This window comes from Tinamus guttatus, unplaced genomic scaffold, assembly GCF_059628265.1.
Source record: "Tinamus guttatus ecotype Peru unplaced genomic scaffold, ASM5962826v1 Tinamus_guttatus_pri_ptg000226l, whole genome shotgun sequence".
In the NCBI taxonomy this organism is placed as follows: Eukaryota; Metazoa; Chordata; class Aves; order Tinamiformes; family Tinamidae; genus Tinamus; species Tinamus guttatus.
The window spans coordinates 3,905,356-3,930,030 of record NW_028288760.1 but is presented as its reverse complement, the minus strand read 5'-3'; the positions used below and the strand labels follow the sequence as shown (position 1 = coordinate 3,930,030).

The 24,675-nt window shown below is 42.9% G+C and overlaps 2 protein-coding genes across 2 annotated transcripts in view; both read right to left on the bottom strand.

The window, feature by feature from the left end:
• RABGAP1 (RAB GTPase activating protein 1) overlaps positions 1-24,675 on the bottom strand; it is a 50,294-nt gene that overhangs the window by 4,282 nt on the left and 21,337 nt on the right. The window contains exons 13-21 of the mRNA XM_010223009.2: positions 11,221-11,334; positions 10,877-10,951; positions 9,001-9,126; positions 8,751-8,894; positions 7,995-8,036; positions 7,545-7,673; positions 4,685-4,777; positions 3,602-3,712; positions 328-432 (exon numbers count right to left, since the gene is read on the bottom strand). Of these exons, the coding sequence (XP_010221311.1) occupies positions 328-432; positions 3,602-3,712; positions 4,685-4,777; positions 7,545-7,673; positions 7,995-8,036; positions 8,751-8,894; positions 9,001-9,126; positions 10,877-10,951; positions 11,221-11,334 (939 nt within the window). The remainder of the gene's footprint in view (positions 1-327; positions 433-3,601; positions 3,713-4,684; positions 4,778-7,544; positions 7,674-7,994; positions 8,037-8,750; positions 8,895-9,000; positions 9,127-10,876; positions 10,952-11,220; positions 11,335-24,675) is intronic.
• Positions 22,712-24,176, bottom strand: GPR21 (G protein-coupled receptor 21). Its single transcript, XM_010223008.2, has one exon. It carries the CDS (start codon positions 23,991-23,993, stop codon positions 22,947-22,949), a length of 1,047 nt encoding a protein of 348 aa, XP_010221310.2. The 5' UTR covers positions 23,994-24,176; the 3' UTR covers positions 22,712-22,946.

The following is a 24,675-nucleotide window of genomic DNA, read 5'->3' as shown; positions in this document are numbered from 1 at the left end:
CACACGGGCCTAGATTCTATGCCATGGAACAGTGGCACAGGCTAGCTCAGGGACTCTGAGCTGGACTCTGGTGGCCCTGATGGCTAAAATTGCTGCTTCTCTGTGCAGCAATCTTTGATACAATCTGTGCCTTCACAATTTCAAGTTAAAAATTCACTACCCTACAAACACCTGCCAGGAGAACACAGAATTCTGCTTTGCTGACGTCCTTTACACTACAAAAGAGGCAGAAACATGACTTGGAACATTAAGCCCTTCCCACACTTGTCATTTTTAGTGTGTTTCCGTACTGCACAAAAATGTGAAAATGACAGAAATGCCCTTAACCTGAGCTGACTCTTCTTCTAGGCGCCTCTTTTCTTCTTCTGCATCAATCAATTTCTGTTTAGTCATTAGCAGTTCCTTATTCAGAGCATCTGCCTTCTCCTCCGCCTGAAACAGAGTAGAGCGTAGCCTTAGTGAGAGGCTTTCTTACTTGCTGATGCTGCTGGACACCCATGGGTGCAGGATCCAGCAGAACACTGCCAAGAAAACAGTCTCTTCGTGTGTACTACTACTACTAAGACATCAACGTTCTGCAAATTGCTTTTAAAGAAAAAATATACAATGCCAAAACAGTAAGAAATTAAAATTAGCAAAGTATATCACAACACTCCATCATCACAAGATGTTCCTGGAATTCAGTGATGAGTTTTAGCAATATTGAAGTAGGGATTGTTCCAAAGAAATCCAATTACAAAATAATACTTGTTTTCTAACCAAAACTGGAATTTGACAGATAATTTTTGAAGACATAGAAAGGCACAGGAGAGTTCATGACATGCAACCGGTAAATGGCTATAACAACTTTAAAATGAAGTTCAGCTTGCAAATACTTCAACTTTCAGTGAAAACAGAATTCATGAAAAATGCCTCAAGGACATTTAAAACAATACCAAAGATCTCTGATGCCTACCAACAGATGTGACAGCCTCTTTACAGCATCACCCATGACACACTGCACAAGAAAACCTCATCTACTGGAAAACACACAGCAGTCAGAGACCATCCTCTCCTTTAAGGAAAGAGATGTTCTACCAAAAAGTGCACAAGCCCTTTTTTTTTTTTTTTACTACTTTTTTTTTTTAAATAAAGATGTATAGTGGCAGGTTTTGGGAACAAAAAATGTTCTCACCAGTTTCTATTCCTGGGTGGTATATACTGGTGCTAAATCGCACTACTGCATTTGGAGGTAATCTTGCCTTTCTATTGGGGAAAATGAAATACATTTTCCCCCCCTCTTCTGGATACTCTACTGTAATAAATATGCGCTTGATTTTGGGATAAGAAAATGAGAAAAATCTTGGCCTCTTCATAAACCACCCAAAAATATCTCTGCTAACGTGGACACCTTTTCTTCTCACACAGCAAACTGTCTCACAGCAACTTCGTACTTCCCAATAGGTGTATGAATTCCACATAAAAATAGATCAGTAACTCAAACGGTAGATGGAATGTTCAGACACTAGCTGTACCAATTCCCTTCAAAAGAAGAAAAATCAAAAAGTGAATTTTAGACCCTTAAAGTCCTGCTGATCCTTTAAAAAAAGATGACAAAGGCAAAGAGAACATCTTTTCATTATACATGGTTTTAAGCTGTTTTAAAGTGAAAGAAAACTGCAGGTTGGAGTCTGACAACAGCAGAAGAATGAAGTCTATTTTCTAGTCTAGGGCAAAGGAAATTAAGGAAATTCTTGTATTTCCAAATGCTTTGCTTTGATCTTCTAGGCTGCAGATTTCAGACATGCCATGAAGGTATCAGAAAAGGTGTTTTATACAATGTCCTTTGGTACTTTTCTTTCAGGATATCTGGGTAGTAGAAATAAAACTTACGATTTCAGAGGATTTAATCGAGGTCCTAAAGTAGGATCAAACCTACACAACCTCTCTTGCGGAATAACCCAAATGCTACCAGCACCCTTTACCACCTTTGAAGACACAAGTATTATACACACACTGGGCTATCTCTGAGGCTTTGCTTCGATTTTGGTCTCCTCTCACCTCTCCATTTAAATTAACCAATATAAAGCATCATCATTCAAACAAATCAAAATAAAACCACAGCATATAGGACCCTGCAGCACATGGGCTCAAGCAGCCATGAACAGCAAAAAGTCTCCGGTGCTTTTGTTGCTGTGGAGCAGCTGCTGGGCAGCCTGCTGGCCTTCTACAAGCTACCTTCAATGAAGTGAAAAAGCACAGGCATTATGAAGTGAATGTACCGATGCTTTGTGAAAACGCTGCATGGGACATACCTTTATGATTCATAGCACGTTTTAGCACTAAAGGGGAGCAGATGTAATATACCTGCAAGTCATTAAAACAAACCTCATAAGGAGCAGCATTCATCCCTTGCCATCAACATGTGCTGTGAATACTTTTCTAACAGAAGGTTTCCAGGGACCATGGGAATCCTTAAATTCTCTGAAGAATTTAAGCTGAAACATTTTAGAGCCTGTCAACTGCTGTGCTATATGATTTCCAAAAGCCAACTTCCTTTGAGATTTCAGAAATGGGCTTATCTTGGTACAGAACAAGAATGGCAAAGCAGGAGCACTCGAGCTCCTCATCTCCCCAAGCACAGAGGCTAAATTCATTCTGGCCCACCACATGCACTACTAAAACCAGGATCTTTCAGTCTCTGCACGTCCCATAAAAAAACATATCCCATTAAAATCTCCTAAGCATGAGTATGAAAAGAAGGGAAAGGGAGAGTGAGCTTAAATAGACTCCTGTAACACAGACTGCGCTTTGCTCCTCAGAGTAATGCTGAAAGGAAACCAGGAATGATGATGAGTTCACATGGACAGACTTCAACAAGCCAAACCCAAACCATACAAACATTTTCAGAGTTGCCTGAGGTGTTTGAAAATCTGATTCCACTGACAGCCAGCCAGATTCAGTTTGTAGGGACTTTGCAAAAGCCTGTCTGCAGTGAAATCTTATTCATGGAAACACGAGATGAGGAAAAACAGTATACTGAATGTATCCTCTTATCTCTGCAGCAATTCAAAACCTTGACTAGTTCAGCTCCTGCTGTACTTTCTTTCCCTTTATACTAAGCGGGGGAAAAAAAAAAAAGTGTCTTCTCTTCTTTCCCTCAAATTGTTCAGTATATGTTTCAGAATATCAGTAATTCAGTCACAGGTCCAGTTTCTCATGAATGTCTGAGAAGTCCATATATCACCATTCTGCAATACAGACATGGAAGAAATAATTCTACCCCATCTATATCAACACCACAATTTTCTGCAGCACATTAGATACCCTGCAAAGGTGATCCCCCATCCTGGATAATGTCAAAATCTGCACCCACTCAAACTGTGGACCTGGCAGGATTATAAGTAACCCAGCTTCAGACAAACATATAGGCAATCCTTAACCCTGGAGGTAAGACACAAATGAAAATACATCCTATGAAGAACAAAGAAAGGGGGATTTATCAGTTGTGCCAACAGAAAAGGCAAACTTACAAAGTACAACGTGGCTCTCCCTACAGGCACCTCCAGAGAGGAGTCACTAAGAACCAGTCTGAACTACAGAGACTAAAAATGTGTCTTACATTATCTAAATCCTTTCGTAGAGCAATCTTGCTGGTCACTAGTTCATGTGCAAGATCATCATTTTCTTGCTCAAGCCTCATATTTGCTTCTTGTAGACGACGGTTCTCACGCTACGGGAAACAAAACAGAAGAAATTAAGAGGAAATTCTTATCAGATTCTTGTCCATTAACTGCAGTACTTACTGCACCTGAGGACAAGCACACAGCTTATATTCCAGGGACAAAAAGACAACTGTACTCCATGAGGACAAAAACAGCTAGCCATATTTTAAGTGTAAAATAAATAAATAAAGTATTAGCTTTGAGAATAAGTCATTTATAAATAACTCTCCTTAACTATTATTTGCTGAGCTAGAGAAATGCTTTTGGAGAATGCATAGGTGGGGGTGTCATTCCACCATCAATACCTTGCCAGGAGGTTGCCACAAGTGCTGCTTTTCTCAGCTCAAAATGAAATTTGCATGCTGGAAATAGGGGGGAGAGGAGCAGGATCCTGGGAAAGCCATTCTATTTTCTTCTGCTACAGTTCCCAGAACACAGACAGGCGTTAAATTAAGTTCACATAAAATTCTTGAACTTAAAATATAAAAAGGTGTCTGTATATGCAGGTGCGTTGGTGTGTTATGTATATGTGCATGCCCACATAATTTTATATATAACATATTTCTATATTTTTACATATATATGTATTACTTGATACCGGGGTGAGGAGTGAAAATAAGATTATAATCAACAGAAGGCAGAGTTCAATCAATTAGGAATTTTCTTTCTGTTCCTGGCATTTATGTAATCAGCCAAATTACCTACTACATAAGTGCTGAAAACAGGTTCTGCTGAAACAGTTTTATGACAAAAATATAAGAACACACTCATCTTCATTTCCTTGTGAAGATGGGCTCACAATAACCCCATTACAGTTAATATTGCTGGTATAAGGAGATTTACTGCACAGTCCTATAGCAGATGCCCCTATTGCATCAAAATTGATCACATAACGAAAACTGCTGAAAGAAAAAGCAGTCAAAGTAGGAGCTTCCTGCAGACATAATGCATTAAATTAGACTATGGTGAGTGTGCATTACCTCATATCTTTCTATAGGATCCTCCTGTTGAGCTTGCTGCTCCCTCATGGCATGATACTCCTTTTCATATTTCTTCAGCTTCTTCTGACTAATCTAAATTAAAGCAGCCCATTAGTTCCTGCCCAGAACATCAATAGAAGAACACACAATTCACAAAGGGTTACAGTGCAAGCTTTAGGCAGCTCCTGCCTCTTCACATCTCAAACATTTTAAGTATCAAATCATTAGACGTGGTCAAAAATTTGGATCCATTAAATACAATCGCAGACATGCCCCTTCCTCTTCTCCCTTGGTGGAAACTAGAAAAGCTTCTGAAAAGGATCTGCAGGACCATCCTGCTTGCATTTTCCCTGGCATAAAACTACCTGATACTCCAAATACTGCTCAGCGAAACAGACTGGGCTGCAAGCCACCAGAGGGGCTTCTGAGCTAGCAGGAGCATTTGGTTCACTTTCCACAAGCCTGCAAGCGCTGCAAGGACAAGGGCAGGCTCGGCTCATGTTTCGGCTGGTGTTGTCCAAGCTCAGGAGAAAACAACCCGCTCCCAGGGCTGCCGCAGCAGCTCAGATGAGCAGCAGCACTCAGTGCTCGCAGGGGCCCAGAGATCTGCTCTGGGCACAGCGCAGACAGGGCGAGCGACTCCGTGCACGAAGCTGTTTTGTGCACAGTGCTGCAGTGGAACAGGGAGCGAGGACACAGGAGCAAAGCTGCTACACAGCCCGAGCAGCTCCCTTCCCAGCGTAGGGATCCGGGATGCCGCATGCCATGGGGCTGCACAAGACACACCACACCAAGACCACTGTGTGTGGTCCCCATGTATGTTAGTTACATCTACGTCAAATATTTAGTAATAAGATTTGAATCTTTAGTATTTCAGTAGACCAAATTAATAAACAGTGATGGCAATTTGGTCTCTTTAAAAAAGTAGGTCTGATGAAGTTACCAGTGTGCAAAATGAAAGCCAAAAGGCAAACATGGTTTGGTTTCTATAACCTTAGGTTTTATCATTAAACAATCTTCCTTGAAATGAACTGTGGAAAACTAGGAGCTAAGCTCCCTCTAGCGAGAGTTGCACAGAAACATTTAACCATACTTTAGCTGATAATTTTCTTAAGAAGCCAGCCAATTTACCAGAGCCAGTCCAGCCTCATCAACTCCAAAAATTACTCTTTCCACTCAAGAGGAATCTTCAGAATATTAACCCTTTTCTGTCAATGAAGCCAATAACTTCAGTAGATTATTTCACTGCTTCGGCCCTGCTGAAATAATGCCCAAACTGTCGGCTTTCATGCAGCAAATCTGAAGCTGTGGGCACTGGCAGGTCTTGAGAAGCTGGGGTCTATCTCCTACATTTCTGAATGTATTCAAGCAGCTCTGCCTGTAGATATCAGTAATGAGGTGATCAGGAGAACGCTTGCTCATCACCAACCTTAGATGCCGGAGCCCTAGAGGGACCTGTGCCCTGGGCAGGTCACCAAGGCCTCTGGGTTTGCATGGTGGCAGGAGGCAGAGATGCAGCTTTCCAGGGTTGCAGAAAGCAGCAGTAACTGCAAACACTTGTCTGCAGCAGCGAGGAGTGGCCGTGAGAATGAAGCGTTGTCTCAGCTCATCAGCGCTGACCTCCTTTTCAGCAGAATGCTGTTGCAATCACAATGCCCTCGCGGACTACCTCTCCTTCCTATAAATTATTTATCTTGACATCAGACTCTTTTCTGCTCAAAAGCACTTCCAGACAAAGACCTGGAGATTTCTATTGACAGCAAAGGGCTTATATTTTAGGTCAAAATAGCAGTGCTGTGCACACCCAGGGGTGAGCCGCAGCAGCGAGCGTCTCCGCGGGCCCCGCGGCGCAGCCGGGTCTCCCGCAGCCCCAGCGCAGCCCCGGGCGGCCGCGCGCTCCCGCGCAGCAACTGGCAACGCCGGCAGCACCGGAAAGAGGAACCGCCCGTTATCCTCAAAGGTGAAAGCCATTCTATGTGGTTTAACCAGATGCATATTTAATGACAAAACTATGGCTAGTGTTTAGTGATTGGATGAGCTAAAACACCAGATTTTCTGCTTGATTATTCCCCTCTCCCAACACTTGTTTCATGCAAGAAATGTCCGAAACCAGTGCAGAATATTTATCTTGTGATGGGCAAATTTGTGTAAAACTGTAGACCCTCAGACTACAAAGACCATAATTGATGAACCTGTTATTGTTATCTACTCTACAGTAAAAACTATGAAATGGTCCTGAATGGGAAAATTCATTTAAAAAGTTAACAAAAAGTAGCATACCTTCCCCACCAGAAAACAGTGATAAATATACACAGACACCTTGAGATCGTTCCTAGCTTGAAATTTTAATGCCAGCTCACAATCCTTCATCTTCCTATATCTGTAAATCTATCAAAGCATTTTAATGTGTTCCTTATTTGCAGTACATTAACATTACACACACACAATTAAAGATTGCCATATTCTGTCTGAAATGGTGGTGTTCTCTTTCTGCATTACTTACTCTGTTTTAAATTAAAGAGCGTCGTTTCATGTTGATGAAATATATTACCCTTTTTGAAGCTATTACAGGATAAAAATTTCAGCAAAGAAATGCAGAGATGCCTTTAATTATTTTATTTTAGTGCTATTAGTCATTTAAAATGTTTTGACTGTTCCAGTTTTTAAAGCACTGGATGTTACTCTTGGAAAGCCAGTCTCTTCCGAGCTCTCAAGACAGGCCCATGCCACTCATGGGGTTTACTGTGTTTCACTGGAGAGTGTCTGCAATGTACTTACACTTGGACAAGCACGTTGCATGTAAGCACTGAAGCTGTACACATTAAAGAAGTTCTCACAGTCACTATTCTCACATCTTTACCTTCATATTACACGCTAATTCCATCAGCTTTTTTGCATTTTCCTCTGAACGGTATCTCTTGGGCAGTTGTACACGGAAGAATTTTAAAGCTCCTTCAAAGTCAGTTAGTAACAAGTCATCCTTGGTAGTCTAGAAATAGGAAAAGAAAATCAGTAACTGCATAGCAGATTTTGAACAACTGCTTTACTCCCAGAGACAATAAAACAACAGCAGTTTCCTAAAGCCCCCAAGAAAGTATCTAGCTTTAGCTTTCTGCAAATCCTGTGCGATTCCATCTCTGCAAACTTCTCTTGACCCCTGCTCCACCGCTCTAAGGGCACTGCCCTGCGCAGAGCACGACAGAGAACAGTACATGTTATACAGATTGTCATTAGGTTTTTTTAATTATATATTTGGTAACTCCTTAACTTCTGATACTGTACATGGTGATGTGCAAAGTAGGATACTCACTTTTAATAATCCCAGTGCAACGTTGAAAATAACACTTATTCCCTGAAGAGAAAGACAATGAGAAAATAAGTTAATTTCTCGGTATTTATTTTGCCACTACTTATTAGACATGTTTTATTTATATTATCCAATTATCTACAAATAGCCCTTATATTCAGTAATAGAATATACTGTCTTAAGGGATACCCTCCATAACCAAGACACACTATTCATCTTCTTTCATGATGGTATCTCCCTTTCCCCCCACTGCTGAATTACTCTGGTTTTACTGCCGTTTTCAAATGATTATTTAAAATAATTCACTATGAACACATTTACTAATTATTAAATTAAAATGTGTTCTAAACAAATAGAATCAATTTTCTAGGTACCATCTGTTGCTTTTTATTACACTGGCACGTGGACAACGCAAGCAGCAGATAGACATACGGACAGGGTAAAAACACTGACCAGCAGATTTATAACTCAAGGATGCTTCATTAGAAAATGTTCTTTACTCATTCATGATAACAAGCTCAGATTCAAATTATTCAACATAACATTACAAAATATATTGTTATAAAAATGATTATTTACAGAAACTCAATGTGAAGACTGCTGAAAACTTTATTCGTTGTAGAAATATAACTCTTCTGCATAAAAACATAGCACTTGCCTAGCTATTCAAGAACAGGTAATAAGAAGGACATGAACCAAGATGGAGAGAAGGTGTCAGTCATTATCAACAGCAACAAATCTCTGCATTATAACACATACCTCACACAACAGCAAGTCGATAATATGGAAGACCATGTAGAGAGGGAACTTTGCAGTGAACAGGGTAAGGAACCACTGGGAAGCATACATGTGTGCTTCAAGGCTGATGTCCAGAAAGTGGTTATACAGATCAGGAATGCATTCCTAAAATAAATAATAATAATAATGATATCAAAAAAAAAAATCTATTGAGCAGTGCTTTGAATTGCAGGTTCTGACCCGTTCACTTCCCCCAAGCTGGAGCACGTACCTGCATGAGGCGCTCCAGCTGGTAGAACTTGCAGTGCAAATCTTCAAAGTTTTGTTTGAAAAGCTCCCTGAGTCCATAATCAAACATGATTTTGACCAGAACACTAAAAGCTTGCTCTTCAGGCATCTGAGAGGAAAGCAGATTTAGCATTTTTCATACTGGGTGTGTTTGCCCTGTGCCCCCTCCCTCTCATAGAAAACCCAAATTATTATTGTTTTTTAATCTGGCCCTAACTGGTTTAGAGGTAAACAAGAATATGAACATACAAGATGAGAGCTAGTGTTAGAAACAGCGTTTAATTCTTGTTAAATGGAACAAATCACCTTGCAATCACTCAAGTAAAAACACTATTTTCAGACATGAAGATCAAAGCGGTTCTGTGCCCTGGTGACTTTGTCCAAATCACATCAGAATCGGATGCAGTGCTACAGATTTGGAGCAGCTTAAACCCTTGTCACCTAAACAGTTAAGACAGGAGCAGTAGTACTAGAGAAGGTTAAACAGGACCTTTCCCTTGTTTTTAACTATATATTTACATTTTAAAATCACATTATTACATTTGATGTTGAATTTTTCAGATGGAATGAATGAGAGAGACCAGTTACTGCTAACAAAACTTCCATTTATCACGTCTCAGCACTGATTTGGGAAAGTTCAGTCTCCCTTTCCTGCCAAAAGCTGAAGAAATACTCATCATAGCTTGTCGGTGTTTATACATTTCTCCCTGACACCAAAATTCAGTTTTGATATTTCCAGAGTGAAGTCTGTTCCTGGAAAGGCCACAACATCTATCTCCAGAATCCTATTATTACTCTGCATATGGAGCTCATTAAATCTGAATACTTTTCTGAGACATTTTAATACTCTAGAGAAGTACTTGTAGAAACTTAATTTCCTTTTGTGTAACATTTCATTTTAACATATATTGTCCCTAACAGCCGAGCCCCGAACACTGACTGTCTTGAAAAAGAAAGCTTGAGATACACGGGTTTTTGATGCACACTGAATTCCCAGAAGCAACAGCTATTGTTAAAGGAAGAACTCTGGAACTACACACAGTACGTTCTTGACTGCGAGTCTCTTAGTCCAATGGAAAATTTAAATAAATAGACAGAGGACAAGCAAAATATATGAGTAAGAGTGTTTATGTCTTTAGATCAGATTAGAAAGTATCATTATTCTTAATCTGATTCAGTATCGATGCTATTTGGCCATTAACCAGGGAAAAGATATCACAAAATCCTACTGGTTATAGAACTGTTCACTTCTAACTATTGATTCTTATAATCCACACACTGATAAGCAGATTAAAGAAAAAAAAAAAAAGGAAGGAAAGAACGGTCTATAAATAATTTCTACAGATTTCTAATTTTCTCATACTTCGCAATCATGAGTAAATATAAAACTTTTGTTTTTGATTTACAGTAACCATAAAGCTGTCTGGCTCCTGAACACCCAAGCAATTAAAGGATATTGCTGTGCTGAGGTCACTTCTACCAACAACAATTAAAGTTAAGAAAAGCATATTTAAGTATCTTAACAACGTAAAAAAAAAAAAAAAAAAAAAAAAAACTATTTTCATCCTTGACTAACCCCTAAAACCAAGACACAAACATCTGCAAGACGATAGTCCAAATAAAGGCAGCAGAGTGTTCAAAGCACTGAGACCCAGGAAACCAGCCTCACAATGACTTTTAAGCAGTGTATTCTTCTGTCTCTAAAAACATATCATTATTGACCAACATTAAAGCAGATACATGGCCTGCAACCTCCCTAGTTTGGGTAAACGGCATTTGTCCTAGATAAATGGAACAATATTTAGTCTTAAGCTTTAAAACAAATTGGTAGGAAAAAATAAAACCAGCGCAGCACTTACATGCAGAAGCAGCACAGCAGCAAGAAAGGACTGGCCTTGACAATAGCCAATCTCTTCATCGTAGACAGAATAGGCCTAAAATAATAACAAGAATAACATTTTACAATGTCTCTCTCAAGAGAAAAAGAAAACAAAGAAAATATTGCAGTTTTCTGAGTAAGTGACTCTTATCTGAATTCCCTATATGCCAGACAAACACTTACCAGCCTGACTCTGGTGGCATAATGAAACTCCATGGCACTTAACTATAACACATATGCAGCCTCCACAGGAAATGGAGTTACATCTGCTAATGATACACAGTGTAAATTACTAAAATTAGCAAATAAGAGTGTAAATAATACCTTGCATATTTTGTAGAGGGAGTCCTGGCCATCTCCCCCAGTATCTTTAAAATAATCATGAGCAGGGAACGTTCGATTGATGTCACGGGTAATAGCACTGTCTTGGGGAGACTCCTATGGGAAAAATAAACAAATAAATAAATAAAGTATATTAAAACAGGAAAAAAGTATAAACTGTAATATGCTAGAACTGAGAGTTAGGATGTGCGTGGCGTTCTGTAAGCTGTTCTGAACTCAGCAAAGTGCAATGTACTCAAGCAGCCCAGGTCCTGCAGACCAGCAGCTCTAGATCCCCGTCCTGATGGCTTTAGTCACCTGGGCACACGTGGGCAGGGTCAGGGTGGCACATGACGAAGCGGCCCAGGCCGCTGCGGGGCCGAGCGCGGCCGTCCCCACGGGGCCGGCTGGACACCCGTCCCGCGGGCGCATCTCCTGCACCGGGGGCTGCAGAGGACACCCGGCAGCTGCAGCCTGCCCTCAATTCCACCCCTTGGTTACGGTGGGTAACTACAGTCTGCTGGTTTTCCTCTTCTCATTTTAATCCAAGTTTAGCACTCCTCTCTGTGGCTTTTGAGAAGCATTTCATTAGGAAAACAGCATATTGCTACTAAAATCAAGTTTTTAGCTTGCCTTGAAAATGGTATCAAAATTGCTGCACAGCATTTCAGTTCAGTAAGAATTAACATGCCAAAGGTCTGTCTCATTACAATGAAATCAGAAGCAAACAAAATCCAATGCTAAAGAAATTTCATACAGATACAGGTCTTTTAAGTCAACACAGGCAGGTAAGTTAATGGCTAGTTTGGCACTCAGGGGGGCAATGCTCAGAAATCAATTCTGAAAACTCTTAAGCACGTGAATAAGGTATTTGGGATAACTTTCAGCTGCCTAAAGGTTTCCAAGACGGAATTCCAGCGCAGTGCTCTGCTTTGCGAGGCTCTGGGCGCTGCCGAAAGCCATTCTTGGCACCAAGTGCATTTTGTGTGCAGTGCTACAGCATGGACAGCAATCTGAACCCCACTTGCCTTTTAATCCACTTTTTTTTTTAAATAGTAGAGGCAAAAGTATCTGGTTGGAAACTCCTTCAAGTAACTAACTTATTCTAACTAACATGAAGAAACTAGAGGGTCTCCCTGTGCTTTTGTGTGGCTGTTCAGCGCTGGACTCCTAGGTCTCAGCACCCTTCTTCCAGCAGCCCTAAAGCTGGTTCCTGATGCTGAAACGTAGTTCGGGGACAGAAAAATATACGGAAACGATAAACTTTAAAAAAAAAAAATGTTTTTCAAACCATGGCTTTGAAATCTCTCTATTAGTACAAACTGCTGCAATCCAAGTATTGTGCAACCTTTTCTTTACTCCTATTTTTATACCTTGCTGTGAGAATTGGCTCAATGGGCAATTTCTCATGCTTCCAGGAGACTGGGAACTAAAGGAAACCCTTCTGAACCCACACCCTTTACAAACTGGAATTGAAAAATAGAAAGCTAAGAATGACAGGAAGAAAAAGAAAGCAATAAAGAAAACAGAATGGAAACAGAATGGAAACAGTCATGAGAACTGAGGCAAGTGTAATGAAGATTAAAATTCTCATAACAGTTCACTGCTCTGAAGGAAAGCAGGAAAATGTGGATGCTCTTGCTGAGAACATACCCTTCCCCTCCCTCTTTTATGCACTGAAAATTATTATTGGAGTTGCACTAAAGACTTCCTCTCCAATTGATTCACAGTGAAACAAGATGAGCAATTGAGCTGAGATCCAGTCTAGCAGAGAGAAACTCATCTATCGTATCAGCCTTCCTATAAAAACATACTTGTTCCCATCTCCTATCTGTGTCACAACACTTAAAGAACTTTTTTTTTTTTTTTAAAATATATTTTCCTCTAAATTTAAGATATCATTGATTTTCCTGGGAGCATCCCTGGATTCTAACAACCTTGATCAATGCCTTTAGACTGTATTCCTAGTCTAACTGAGCAAACACATCCAAGAAATGCCAAATAAAGTGCAAACTGAAGTAACTTTCTCAGCAGTTTCTCGATGGAAACCTGATGGGAGGCCATCCCCCTAAGAAAATAAGACCCAAGCTCTGCTTGATGCTCACTCTTGCCCTAACGGGATCAACTTTCACACTGCAGTTACTGCTTACAGAGGTCCCACTGACGCCACAAAGATCTACAGCCAGGCAGAGATCCCTGCGAGACGGGAGAGAGGAGCCTCAATCCCGGGAATCCTCCTGCTTCCTCCAGGCGCTGGGCACACGTGCCCTGTCCTGGCAAGGCAGATACACGGCCTTTAACAGAGCAAGAAGCTGAAAAGGCTGAAATCGGCTGAAGCTTTCGCGGACAGGCAACACTGATGGCCTCATGGATAACATGGAAAAGCTATTCCAAGCAGATCTGCACGTTTTAAACATATCCTAAGATATCAAGAAGTCTCTCAATATCTATTTTCAGTGTTAGTCAGACAGCCTGTCACCACGTTTATTTTGCAGGTTAATGTCGTTCCCAAGGTTATTCCTGGTGAGCAGCCTTGCCCGGTCGTTCCCGCCGAGTGCACCCACTGCACGTGCTGCCATCGAAGCCAGCGGAGAGGCTCGGAGCAGGGAGGGTTCCACCTGCGAGCGGGATCCTTGGGAACGGCGGTGAAACGCGCTCGCCCGGGGCTGGAGCAATACGCGGAGCAGCCTCTCGCAAGCCATGCTGCACCCGGAATGTAGCACTGCCTGGCGTCAGCACCATGGAATACAGCACTGCCTGGCGTCGGCGCCATGGAATAGAGCACTGCCTGGCGTCGGCGCCATGGAATACAGCACTGCCTGGGGTCAGCACCATGGAATACAGCACTGCCTGGCGTCAGCATCATGGAATACAGCACTGCCTGGCGTCAGCATCATGGAATACAGCACTGCCTGGCGTCAGCGCCATGGAATACAGCACTGCCTGGGGTCAGCGCCATGGAATACAGCACTGCCTGGCGTCGGCACCATGGAATACAGCACTGCCTGGCGTCGGCGCCATGGAATACAGCACTGCCTGGCGTCAGCACCATGGAATACAGCACTGCCTGGGGTCAGCACCATGGAATACAGCACTGCCTAGCGTCAGCACCATGGAATACAGCACTGCCTGGGGTCAGCACCATGGAATACAGCACTGCCTGGCGTCGGCGCCATGGAATACAGCACTGCCTGGGGTCAGCACCATGGAATACAGCACTGCCTGGCGTTAGCACCAGCTGCAGATGAGCAGCATCTGTGGAAAAACCTTAATAATTCAGACAAACTCAGAATGGCCAGAGAGCTGCAATTTGGTACAATAGTGCATTGATTCAGCATATTTTCAGTCCAAATATGGCAATATAGTACAATCCTAAAAATAAAAGTGAATCCCTTGTGATATCCAGCCCTTTAGCTGTGCTCGTTTCCTTTTAGGGCTCAAGTTTCCCACAGGAAAATTAGAAAGAGGAGTTTGCCTGCAGTGTCCTGCAACATGTATGGCCGGAGCATAACCAAGCAGCGCGTTTTGGAAGGCTTTCCCACTCCTGGCGGTTACGTCCAACCAAGCCTATTTAAAGCCCTAGAGATAGGAGGAAAAGCATCCACCTGCTCCGAAAGGAGCACCCCTCTATCAGCACGCAGTTACACAAAAGTCATCTGAGACAAGACTTGAAAACATGTGACGTATCATTTATTTCTTAAATGTATTTATGATCCATTCAGACCTTTCAAATAAAGTGTACAAGTGCATTTCAGAATAAAAAACTACACTCTTCACACAGCTCTGTAGAACACTACATTTCATCAAGAATTTAGAAGCAAAAACTTCATATTAAACCACCCATGCATCCTTTGGCTACAATAATATCACTGATCAACAAGTACTGCTATTCAATTCTGAGCATCCCTTTAAAAAGGAGGAGCACCTCAAAATACGCTGCCCCTTCCAAAGACCTCTCTTTAGATAGAGGATGTTAAATAAATTAGCTAGGCTTTTAGGCAAAACAGTAAGGCTATTTAGTACTGTTGATGCATGATCCATATATTTGGAGAACAGGCAATCCCAGGCGATGTGAAATTTGTCAACAGCCCTTTAAATTTTAGTAGTATCAAGATTACATTGGACCAAAACAAATGACAGACAAGAATGTAACCAGTAGAACAACCATGGAAATATGTGGCGTTTCTCTTAGGACGGGAAGTGTTGGTAACAGATTCAGCAAAGTGTTTAGAAAATATGCTAAGAAACACATCGACATTCTTAAAATTATGTATTTTACAAAGCCCTAGTGTAAACTGTGTGACTGTACAATTACCGCCATGTTAATTTGGTTGTTTTAAAATACACACACACATATATACATATATATATGTATGTACATCTACAGCAAAAGGGAAACAAGCCATTGGATGTATGACAGCTAGAACACAGACCATCTCGAAGGGAGTAATACATGTGCTCCAGTATTAGCAGCTCATAGCAAAATTAACTCTTGCAAATAATTATGCAAAGATTTAGAATCAGATATTTTACATATTTCAGTTTATTCTAGTACTGTTTAATATTTGAAAATATGTAAATATTTTTAATCAGTAGCAATTGTCATTTTGGCTCAACTTTTTTTTTTTTTCCTATTATCAGCCTTAGCTGAAAAAAATCAGCTGCAGAAATGTTTTAAGATAACGGGGTAAAAGTACTCCTGACCCCTGTATTTGAGCAGCAATTCTGAGCTGGCACTCAATACACATTTTTGGAGCCACAACATTCTCTGTTCCTCAGCTGTCGTGAATATCAATCAAAATGCCCATCTTCACCATCTCCCCCTTCCCTTGCAGGGTTCCCAACAGAACAAATCCAGGCGGGGATTAGGAACACCATGGAGCCTAGACTGATACCGTAATGCTCTGCACTGCCACAATTAAAAACAGTATTAGAGAGTCTTAGAGGTCGGATTGGCTCAGAATTCACCTGTTTGCTTTTCTAATCTGCTTTGGTGGATTTTTTTTTCCATAGTTCTTAACAGCAGGGGTTTCCACGCTTAAACCTTTTATCTTTTAATACAAAATGATTTCCAGCGTTAAAAGGTGCACAAAATACTTACACACACGTACACATTCTTACATGCGATTTTTATCTATTCTCGGCCTTTTCACTGACATGTAGGTAAAAAAATACCAGTCGTGATACTACTTGTGTAAGGAACTAGACTGACTCCCAAACAAAATTCCTCCTACCAAGCATCAGTCAGACGTGTTGAACCGCCACAGGACACACCGAAATAACCTGACCGGCGGCTTGGGCTTCGCCACTCACTGCGAAGGAGGAAGGAGACAGGCAGAAGATGGGGAAAGAGCATCCTTCAAAGGGAGGGCGCTCGGCCGCACGGAGGCCAGCGGAGCGGCCCCGAAGCACACGCATGCAGAGCTCCCATGCTTGCAGCTGTAAACGGGACGGAAAACAATTCTGGAAAGGTACTAACACAGCTCGGAACTTCCTGAAGAAAAGACATACCCACAAGTATTAACAATAAGAAAGCTCATCATTAACAATTGCAAACTCATTTCCATCCTGTTGCATTAGAGAAATACAAAATTGAATCTAGTGTTTACATGCTAGAATTACAATAGGAACTAGATTTCAAAGGTTACATATGGAGAGAAACTTATCAGCATAGCAACTTGCAGACACTGTGCTGCACAGCCTTTCTAAAGACACAATTCTGCAAAGACCGTGGACGTGTTTGCAAATCCTTCCAGACAGTTCAAAAGTGTGGCTGAGGGTAATGCTGCTTCCCGCCATCTGAAAGGATTAACCGCACTGTTATTTTTAGTAGGTTTTAATGACAACAACTTATCCTCAAGAAATACCTAATCCCTCAAAACCTGAGGTGAAAGCTGTAGGCACCTTACAGCCCTCAGGGTGTTATTTCTCTGTACACTAAGCATCAATTCTTTTCACAGCATCTACAAAAAGAAAGTTTTAAAAAAATGTTTCAATGAAATACTTTTCATATCCAGTAATGCTAAAATTTAAAAATACTTCACAGTGTGGCACTAACGTAATTTCATAAAATCCGCAACTTCAGTTACCTAAAGCTCAAAGCCTTATATTATATTAAAATAGTCCAAAGATTTCACACACACAAAAGTTCACTAGCACTATAAATATACCTAAGCCACTTTAGTGCAAAGTCTGTTTTTACTTCCCCTGACAAATCCCTCTATAGTCTTGCCAGCATATTACAAACTTCATCATTTACTGATCTAAACATTGATTGTTAAGTTTTACTACTTTCAGTTGAAATCTCAGATTTTTTTATTTTTACCAATTACAATTAAACTTATGACTTGCTTTATTAAGCAACTGATTGCTTTTACCATATGATCTTTGTAACACGACTTGCATATGCATAGCAAGATTGATACGAGTTCATCTTTACAAGGAGACGCTTGAATTACTTAATTTTTTAATCACAGGATCTCCAGTAACAAATATCAGAGAGAAGCCAGGGCTTTGAATTACAAAATTACTATGCTCATCTTACAAATTCATAAAAAGAAAGAGGTCAGAATGGAAAGTCCAGGTTCCTTCCCTTTCTGACGGCAGGACGGCACTTTGTCGCACGCGACTGCCATCCCCAAACACGTGTGTCCACCCGAACGCGGACGCCAGAGGCAGCTCCATGCAACGCGGCCCTTCCCGGCGCATTCCTAAGCAGTCCTTATCCTTAGCAAAGGGGGCTCCCACGGGCAGCAAGGGTCCGGCACCCACTTGGCCACCTGGGAGTCCCTTGGAGCACCTCTGTCATCATGACACTTCTCCCATTTTCAGGCCGAACCAAAGACACCTTCGTTAACTTCTGCTCATCACTTCAAACAACCCCACGTTCGCTAGCTAGAGAATCAGCCTGGCCCGGACACACAGCTGGCAAAGCCTGCAAATCCGCATCCAAACAGCTTGCATTAGGACACAAGAACATGTCAGCATTTCCATTAAGGGTTAAAGCCCAGGAGATCTGATTGAGTATTATACGGGTGAAATAGGCAAGAGTTGAGGTACCTGTCCTCGGAAGAGCTTCCACGGGGAAACCCAGAACGGGAGCACCCCGAGGACGGCAAGCTCACGGACGCGCACGGATACGTTTGTCTGCAACGGTTACACCTGCCCAAAGAGCTTGGGATCTAAAGGAATCCAGCACTGGGAGCAGACGCGATCCAGTTGTTCCTCTGGCATGCAGAGCATCTGGAGTAAAAAAGTTAAACTCCATGTTTAAGGAATTGTGTTATAAAGGAAATGGCCCAAATTAAATGCTCCATTGTTCTGACATAACCCTGATTTGTATCAAACCGGTGCTAACACACAGCAGGTTTCTCTTGTTTGTTTGAACTAGCTGCAGCTTTCAGTTTCTTGCTATAAATACTGCATCTACTTTTAAATACACTAAATTTTAATTCTGAAGAAATTTTTACTTCCAAAAATATTTTACAGATTTAATTTTAGCACTGAATTGTCTGCATTTGCTCATCAACCTCCAAAAAAAGAAAAAGCCTTAACATGAGAGCGGGGGGTAGACACTGCGGTTTGGACATCCTCGCCCAAGGCTCTGCTCAAAGAGGGGCTGCCCGGAGCCCCGCGCTGCTGGGCGCTCCCTGCGCCCCGGCACTTGGTGCCGGTCCCTTGTGCCGCAGATCTGGGCCCCGGCGCTCCGGCACGCGGCGCCAGGGCAGCCCTTCCACCAGCAGCAGCAACTCCTGAGCGTTCACCAGCACAAAGCCCCTAACAGCAAAGAAAGACCGCAGAAACCAGCAATATATAATTTAAAAAGACAGTAGACAACAGCAGAATTTTGTTTCTCACAAAATAATTGTTAAAAAGTGTCACTTGAGTTTGAGATTATAAAAATATTTCACAGATTTTTGCTCAACTTATGACAATATAATCACAGCCTAAACTTCCAGTATTTTTTTTAATCAAGAGTACTGGATGAAGCAAATTATCACATTCTGAAAGGTTGTGTATATAAAAATGATTTCTCATAGTACTAAAACAACAAAAAAACACTGAATTCCATCCTGTAAATTGAACCTTCTAGCAGCTCAACGTGATAACCCTAATAAAAAAAATAAACTTACAGTCTGAGATGGAATTTCAAATTGAATACAGGTAACCATACCGCACACAATTTCTATGAAGATCTAATTTGATTTCTGCATCCTGCATCTTCAGCTACACAATAGTCTTGCTGCTAATTCCTAAAGCACTAGGCACCCCCAGCTAGAAGCACAGCCAAGAAAAGATTAGATTATGTACAGTGAAGAAAGCCTCACACTTGGAAATTTTGCTGTGTAACAATTAATGGCACAAGTTGTGATGAAATTGTGCACGTACCTCATGTTAACTCTATGACAAAATATGTTGGACTGCTGACTGTAATAGATTTCAAACTTCTTCCACAATTGGCACAGTAAGCAACAGTCACGTCTATGTGATTTAATTGCAGAGATTCAAAGGTATTCATAAATATTTAAATAATCTCATCACATACAAACCTAGAACAACATTAAATTAAACGACAGGAAAAATAATGTAATTTAAAGTTTAAGAAATAGATAAATTAACACACACCAAACTAGAAACATTAACACTAGTCTACTGAGGCGATTTTAAGAAGTGTCTTTAAAAACTGATGCTAGCTGAAACTTGAATACATCAATTGGCTGCAACTCCTCTCCTCTCCATCGCTCGGAGTGTTCCAGATTCCGCTTTTCACCTCATCGAAATCATCTGAGCTGATGAAGATTCTGAGATGGAAATGGCAAGTGAACAAGCAAAATCCTAGCTGTTAGGAATATTATAATGAATCTTAGCTGCAAAGCAATGGCAGCAGCAAACATGTATTTGCATCTTAAAAAAAAAAAAAGACGATGACAACACCCACGTACAACTCCAGATTTTTAGATTAAGCAGCAATTGCTTCATCTTAAATTAAATTCAAACTCTTCATTCAAACCCTTTGCCTTTTAAAAAAAAATCCATGCTCTCAAAAGTTAACATACAACTTAAACCTTTTATTCATGCTATAAATGATTGGGTTAAAAGAAAAAACCAAAAAGTTAAATTTAATCAAACACTATTTTAATACTAGACCATATCACTTCAAAGACTTGGAAATGTTAGCTAAGGTGAAGAGCGGAGCAAAGCCGTAGAGAGTTTACCTGAGAGGCTGTTCCAAAAATACCACAAATGCTTTGATATTAGTGACTAAAGCCCTTAAATTGCTCCCCAAAGCCCACGTCAGCCCCAACGCCTCCGAGGCGGCGCGGCACAATTAGGCAGCTGATGTGCTGGAGTTTATTACCCCGCGCAGACGACTCGCTGCGCCGCCGCTCTGCTCCCCTTGGCTGCCACGCTCCCCCCTCGTCTCTGAGCACAGCTCGGGCTGCAAGGGCTCTGTGGAAGGGATCACTGCTGCTGCGGATGTGCAAAGACTGCAGAGCAAGCCCTGGCTCTAGGTGCAGCCCTAGTACAAGAGACAGCAATAATACAGCTGCAAAGGCAAGAGGATCGAGACAACCATAAAATTCTGAAAGTTTCGGGTGACCTGAGGAGGCTTATCTTGACAAGTTTGAACTACGGGTGAAATACTTTGAGAGCAAACCCAGATCAGATTTGAACATGCCTTGCAACAGGGCTCTCCAACGCAGCCTGGCAGCAGGAGGAGGGCTCTGCCCACCTGCCCCAGGCAGGGGACACGCGTCGATCCCTGCGGGAGCACACTCGTATCTGCCCTTAGTCCTGCAAGTACAAGTCACGCCAGGAGCGCTCCATCCAGCTCCCGTCTCTCTCCTTCCCCATTTCGTCAATGGCATCTGCACAAAAGTGTAACAGAGCAAACGTGGGTGGGAAGCAAACAGGACTAGGTGCAATTGTTGCAGGTGCAAACATAGGATACAAACTGTCATCCTCCAGGGCAACGTGGGAACATCAGATGCCAGAACTCCAGTCACTGAGGAGCGTACGCGTATGCTTGTGGGACAGACAGGCTTGACTCTCAGAAAAAGCATGAGCTTGGTCTACAACAACCCTTAAAAACGAAACCAATAAAAACAAAAACAAAAAGCAAATCACCTACAGACATCACTTCAGCCCAGAGAATTGCCCCAAGCTCTAGAAAACTCTTAAATTAAATTTCCCTGAAGATTTTCATCACCACTATGACTAACAATATATACTAAGCGAATGCAAGAGCTCAGAGAATCCCCCGAACGCAGCACCTGGAAGCACAGCCAAGGGAGGGCCCTGCAGAGAGCCGTGCTTTATAACCCGCTGTCAGAGCGGAGGCGAGTTGTGGGAACGGCCTGTGCCAAGCACAGGGCTAGAGAGCGATGCAGATTGCAACCCCTTTATTATAGGGATACAGGGTTCACAGGTAGTTTAGTTTCCAATATCTTATTTTACGCATCCATAGAAAGACAGAGATATTCATCAAGAAAATTAATCTGAGGGCCATATTGCATTCTTAACAGCATTACAGTACTCACATATTTCATCTAAGCCAGCCCCACCAAGACGCAGTCAATGTAAGTCTGCTTCTCAGATACTGTACTTCACTCGACCAATTTGATACATTTGCCAAAAGGATTTAACTCCTGCTATATTCGAACCATCTTTAATCCCACAAAGCCTAAAGAAAAATGCCTCCAATTTAGCTCTGTGCACTTATTCATAACTGAAATACTACAGTTAAATTTACAACATAGTTCCCTTAGCTGTTTAGAAGACAATTGTTTTCTTTCCTTTCCCCTTAAGTTCTAGTATGTAAAATATCAGAAGAATTTAGATTAAAAAAAAGGGGACATGTTATTTTTAAAGTTGTTCTTGAGAAAATTTCCACACACAAAAATGTGGCATTTCTCCACTGTTTTGAGAATAATTTTCACATATTGGCATCGTCCTCAAGTGGCTGCCACAATTCCAGTATCATAAAACAACAAGCATTTTCTCTTAGCTTATCAAAACACATTTTATTTTACTGCTAAATTTGGCCTGATCCAAGTTTTCCATGTCCCTTGACAAGCGGGAGAAGGCAGATGCGGCGCTGGGCTGGCACACGAGCGCTCTCCTAGCGAGGCGGCACTCGGGGCCGGGCCGGTCCTCCTGGTCGCAGCGCTCGAGACCACGTCACTGCGCTCACGGCGAGACGGGAAGTCCACACTCAACGTTCACGTTATCCACCACCGTTCCAGACGTCCTGCCTAGGTAACACTAACTGTTTGGCCCCTTCTATAACGATGCTGGAACACTGTGTCAATATACTTTGGCATATATTAAAAAAATCCCTGTAATATACCACAGACTGTGACATTTCCACTTCAGATCTATCATTTACATGTGAAGCACAAATCTCAAAAGAACCTCGTAAAGCTGTAAGAAAGACTACATTTTGCTGAAGCTCTCAGACACCCACTCCATTCAGTCACACCAGCTGGAGAGGTAAGTGTCAAGATACAGCTTTATTCTTAAAAATGAATATGGAGGTGAAACTCCACAGCCTCTTCCACGGCAATAATTTTTAAGTGAAATCACAATGATATGTGCTCCTGATTCTTCTATGTCAGCAGCATTTCTCAGAAACCTTTTTGCAAATCTGGACATCTTAAAATCATATTTAACTTATTTTGCAATTTACAGAATTGTCCCTGCACTTCCCAGTCACAATGACACGCTTCTTAGACGTGACATCCATTGGAGGATCTTTTGCTCCTGGAAGTAGAGGAGTCCTTAGCTACCCTTGGTCTAGCACAAGAGGCACAAATAGCCCCCGAGAGACGCTTAAGCCCCTTCTGAAAGACACTGTTGGACAGACTGTAAATGACACAGTTGCAGAAACTGTTGCTAATGGCAAGCCAAGTGGTCAAGAAGGATGCAACACGATTACTATAGACATTGGAGCTCTCCAGCAAAAAATAGATGATATAGGGCAACCAGAGGATGTAGAAGACGCTGGTGATGCGGAAGAGGACCATGGCGTAGCGCTTGTCGGGGCAGGGCTGCGCCTCCCCGGCCTCCCCGGCCTGCGAGCTGAAGCGCACGCGCCTCTCGTTGATCTCCTTCGTGTGCTGCTGGCAGATGCGGAAGATGTTGAAGTACGTGAAGCAAACGGTGAAAGCGGCGGGCGCGTAGAGCATCACCACAATGAAGAGGGTAAAGTAGGGATCGGTGTTCCAGGAATCGGCACACCACCGAAACACATCTCCGTGATAGCCAGGCTTGCCCCAGCGAAAGGAGGGTAAGAAGACCAGGCAGGAGTACAGCCAAATCATCAGAATGCAGATCCGGAGTCTCCACGGGGTGACCAGGGTGTTGTAGGTGAGCGGTTTAGTGATGGCGATGTACCTGTCAATACTGATGCATGCCAAGGAGGCCATGGAGACGCTCTTGAGCACTGACACCACATAACCAAAGATTTGGCAAACCAAGGACTCGCTCAAAACGACAGGGTAGTGCAGCAGAGACAGAGAAGGCACCAGACAGCTCACACCTACCAGGAGGTCAGCGTACGCCATAGTCTGGATGAAGTAACTGGTGGTGTGGTGGTTCAGTAGAGGTGCACAGTGAAAGACAAAGATCACTATAATGTTTCCTGAAATAATCAGCACCATGAGGAATACAATAATAACCACTTCCAGCAGGCAAAAATTGATGGTCTCCAGATAGCTGATGGCCAGGAGACAGAACGGGCGGCCACTCTGGTTGCCGACCAAAGAGGAGTTCATCTTGAGCACTGCAGTGATCCCTCTACTTCATGCTCCTGCCTGCTGCCTGCAGCCACTCCAGGCAGCTGCTGTCATTGCGGCTCTTTCCGTGCATGTAGCAGTGTCAGAAGCAGAGCGCGAGTCCCCCGGGCCGCTCCAGCCGCGGCTGCTGGGCATTGTCTGCAGCACAATTCCCCTTTAAATCCGGCTCCGTGCCGCTGCTCCGGGCCCGGCAGCCGGCATGTCAGCCCCGTCCCGCACAGCCCCGGGAGAGCGCTGCCCGTAGAGCCCTCCCGAGCCGGCTGCGTCGCTGAGCGGGGACAAGGGACGGGGGGAAGAGGGAGAAGGGGCCTTCAGCGAGTCGGGGCGAGGGTCCTCCCAGCAGCTGCCAGGAGAGAAGGGGAAAGCGTTGCAGGCACCGCTCCCACCTCCATCGCGGCCCCCTTCCCACGCCCTGCTGCAGCCTGTCCCTGCACCAGGCACCTCCTCGCTCCTCCCGCCATCCCCGCCGCTCGCGGCGGCAGCAGCCCCGCAGCGGGGCCGGCGGCGGGGAGGGGTCCAGCCCTCCTCCCTGGCTCCATCTTGCACCGCCGCTTTTGTTCGCGCTCCCGCCGGGCCCGCGGCCGCCCCCGCTCGCACCTACCTGCCGGCAGCCGCGGCGCATCCTCGGCCGGGAGCCGGGGCCGGGCCCGGGGCGGGCAGC

What these genes read in the sequence shown, in the direction of transcription:
- GPR21 (XM_010223008.2), bottom strand. Translation starts at nt 23,993, where the DNA reads ATGAACTCCTCTTTGGTCGGCAACCAGAGTGGCCGCCCGTTCTGTCTC.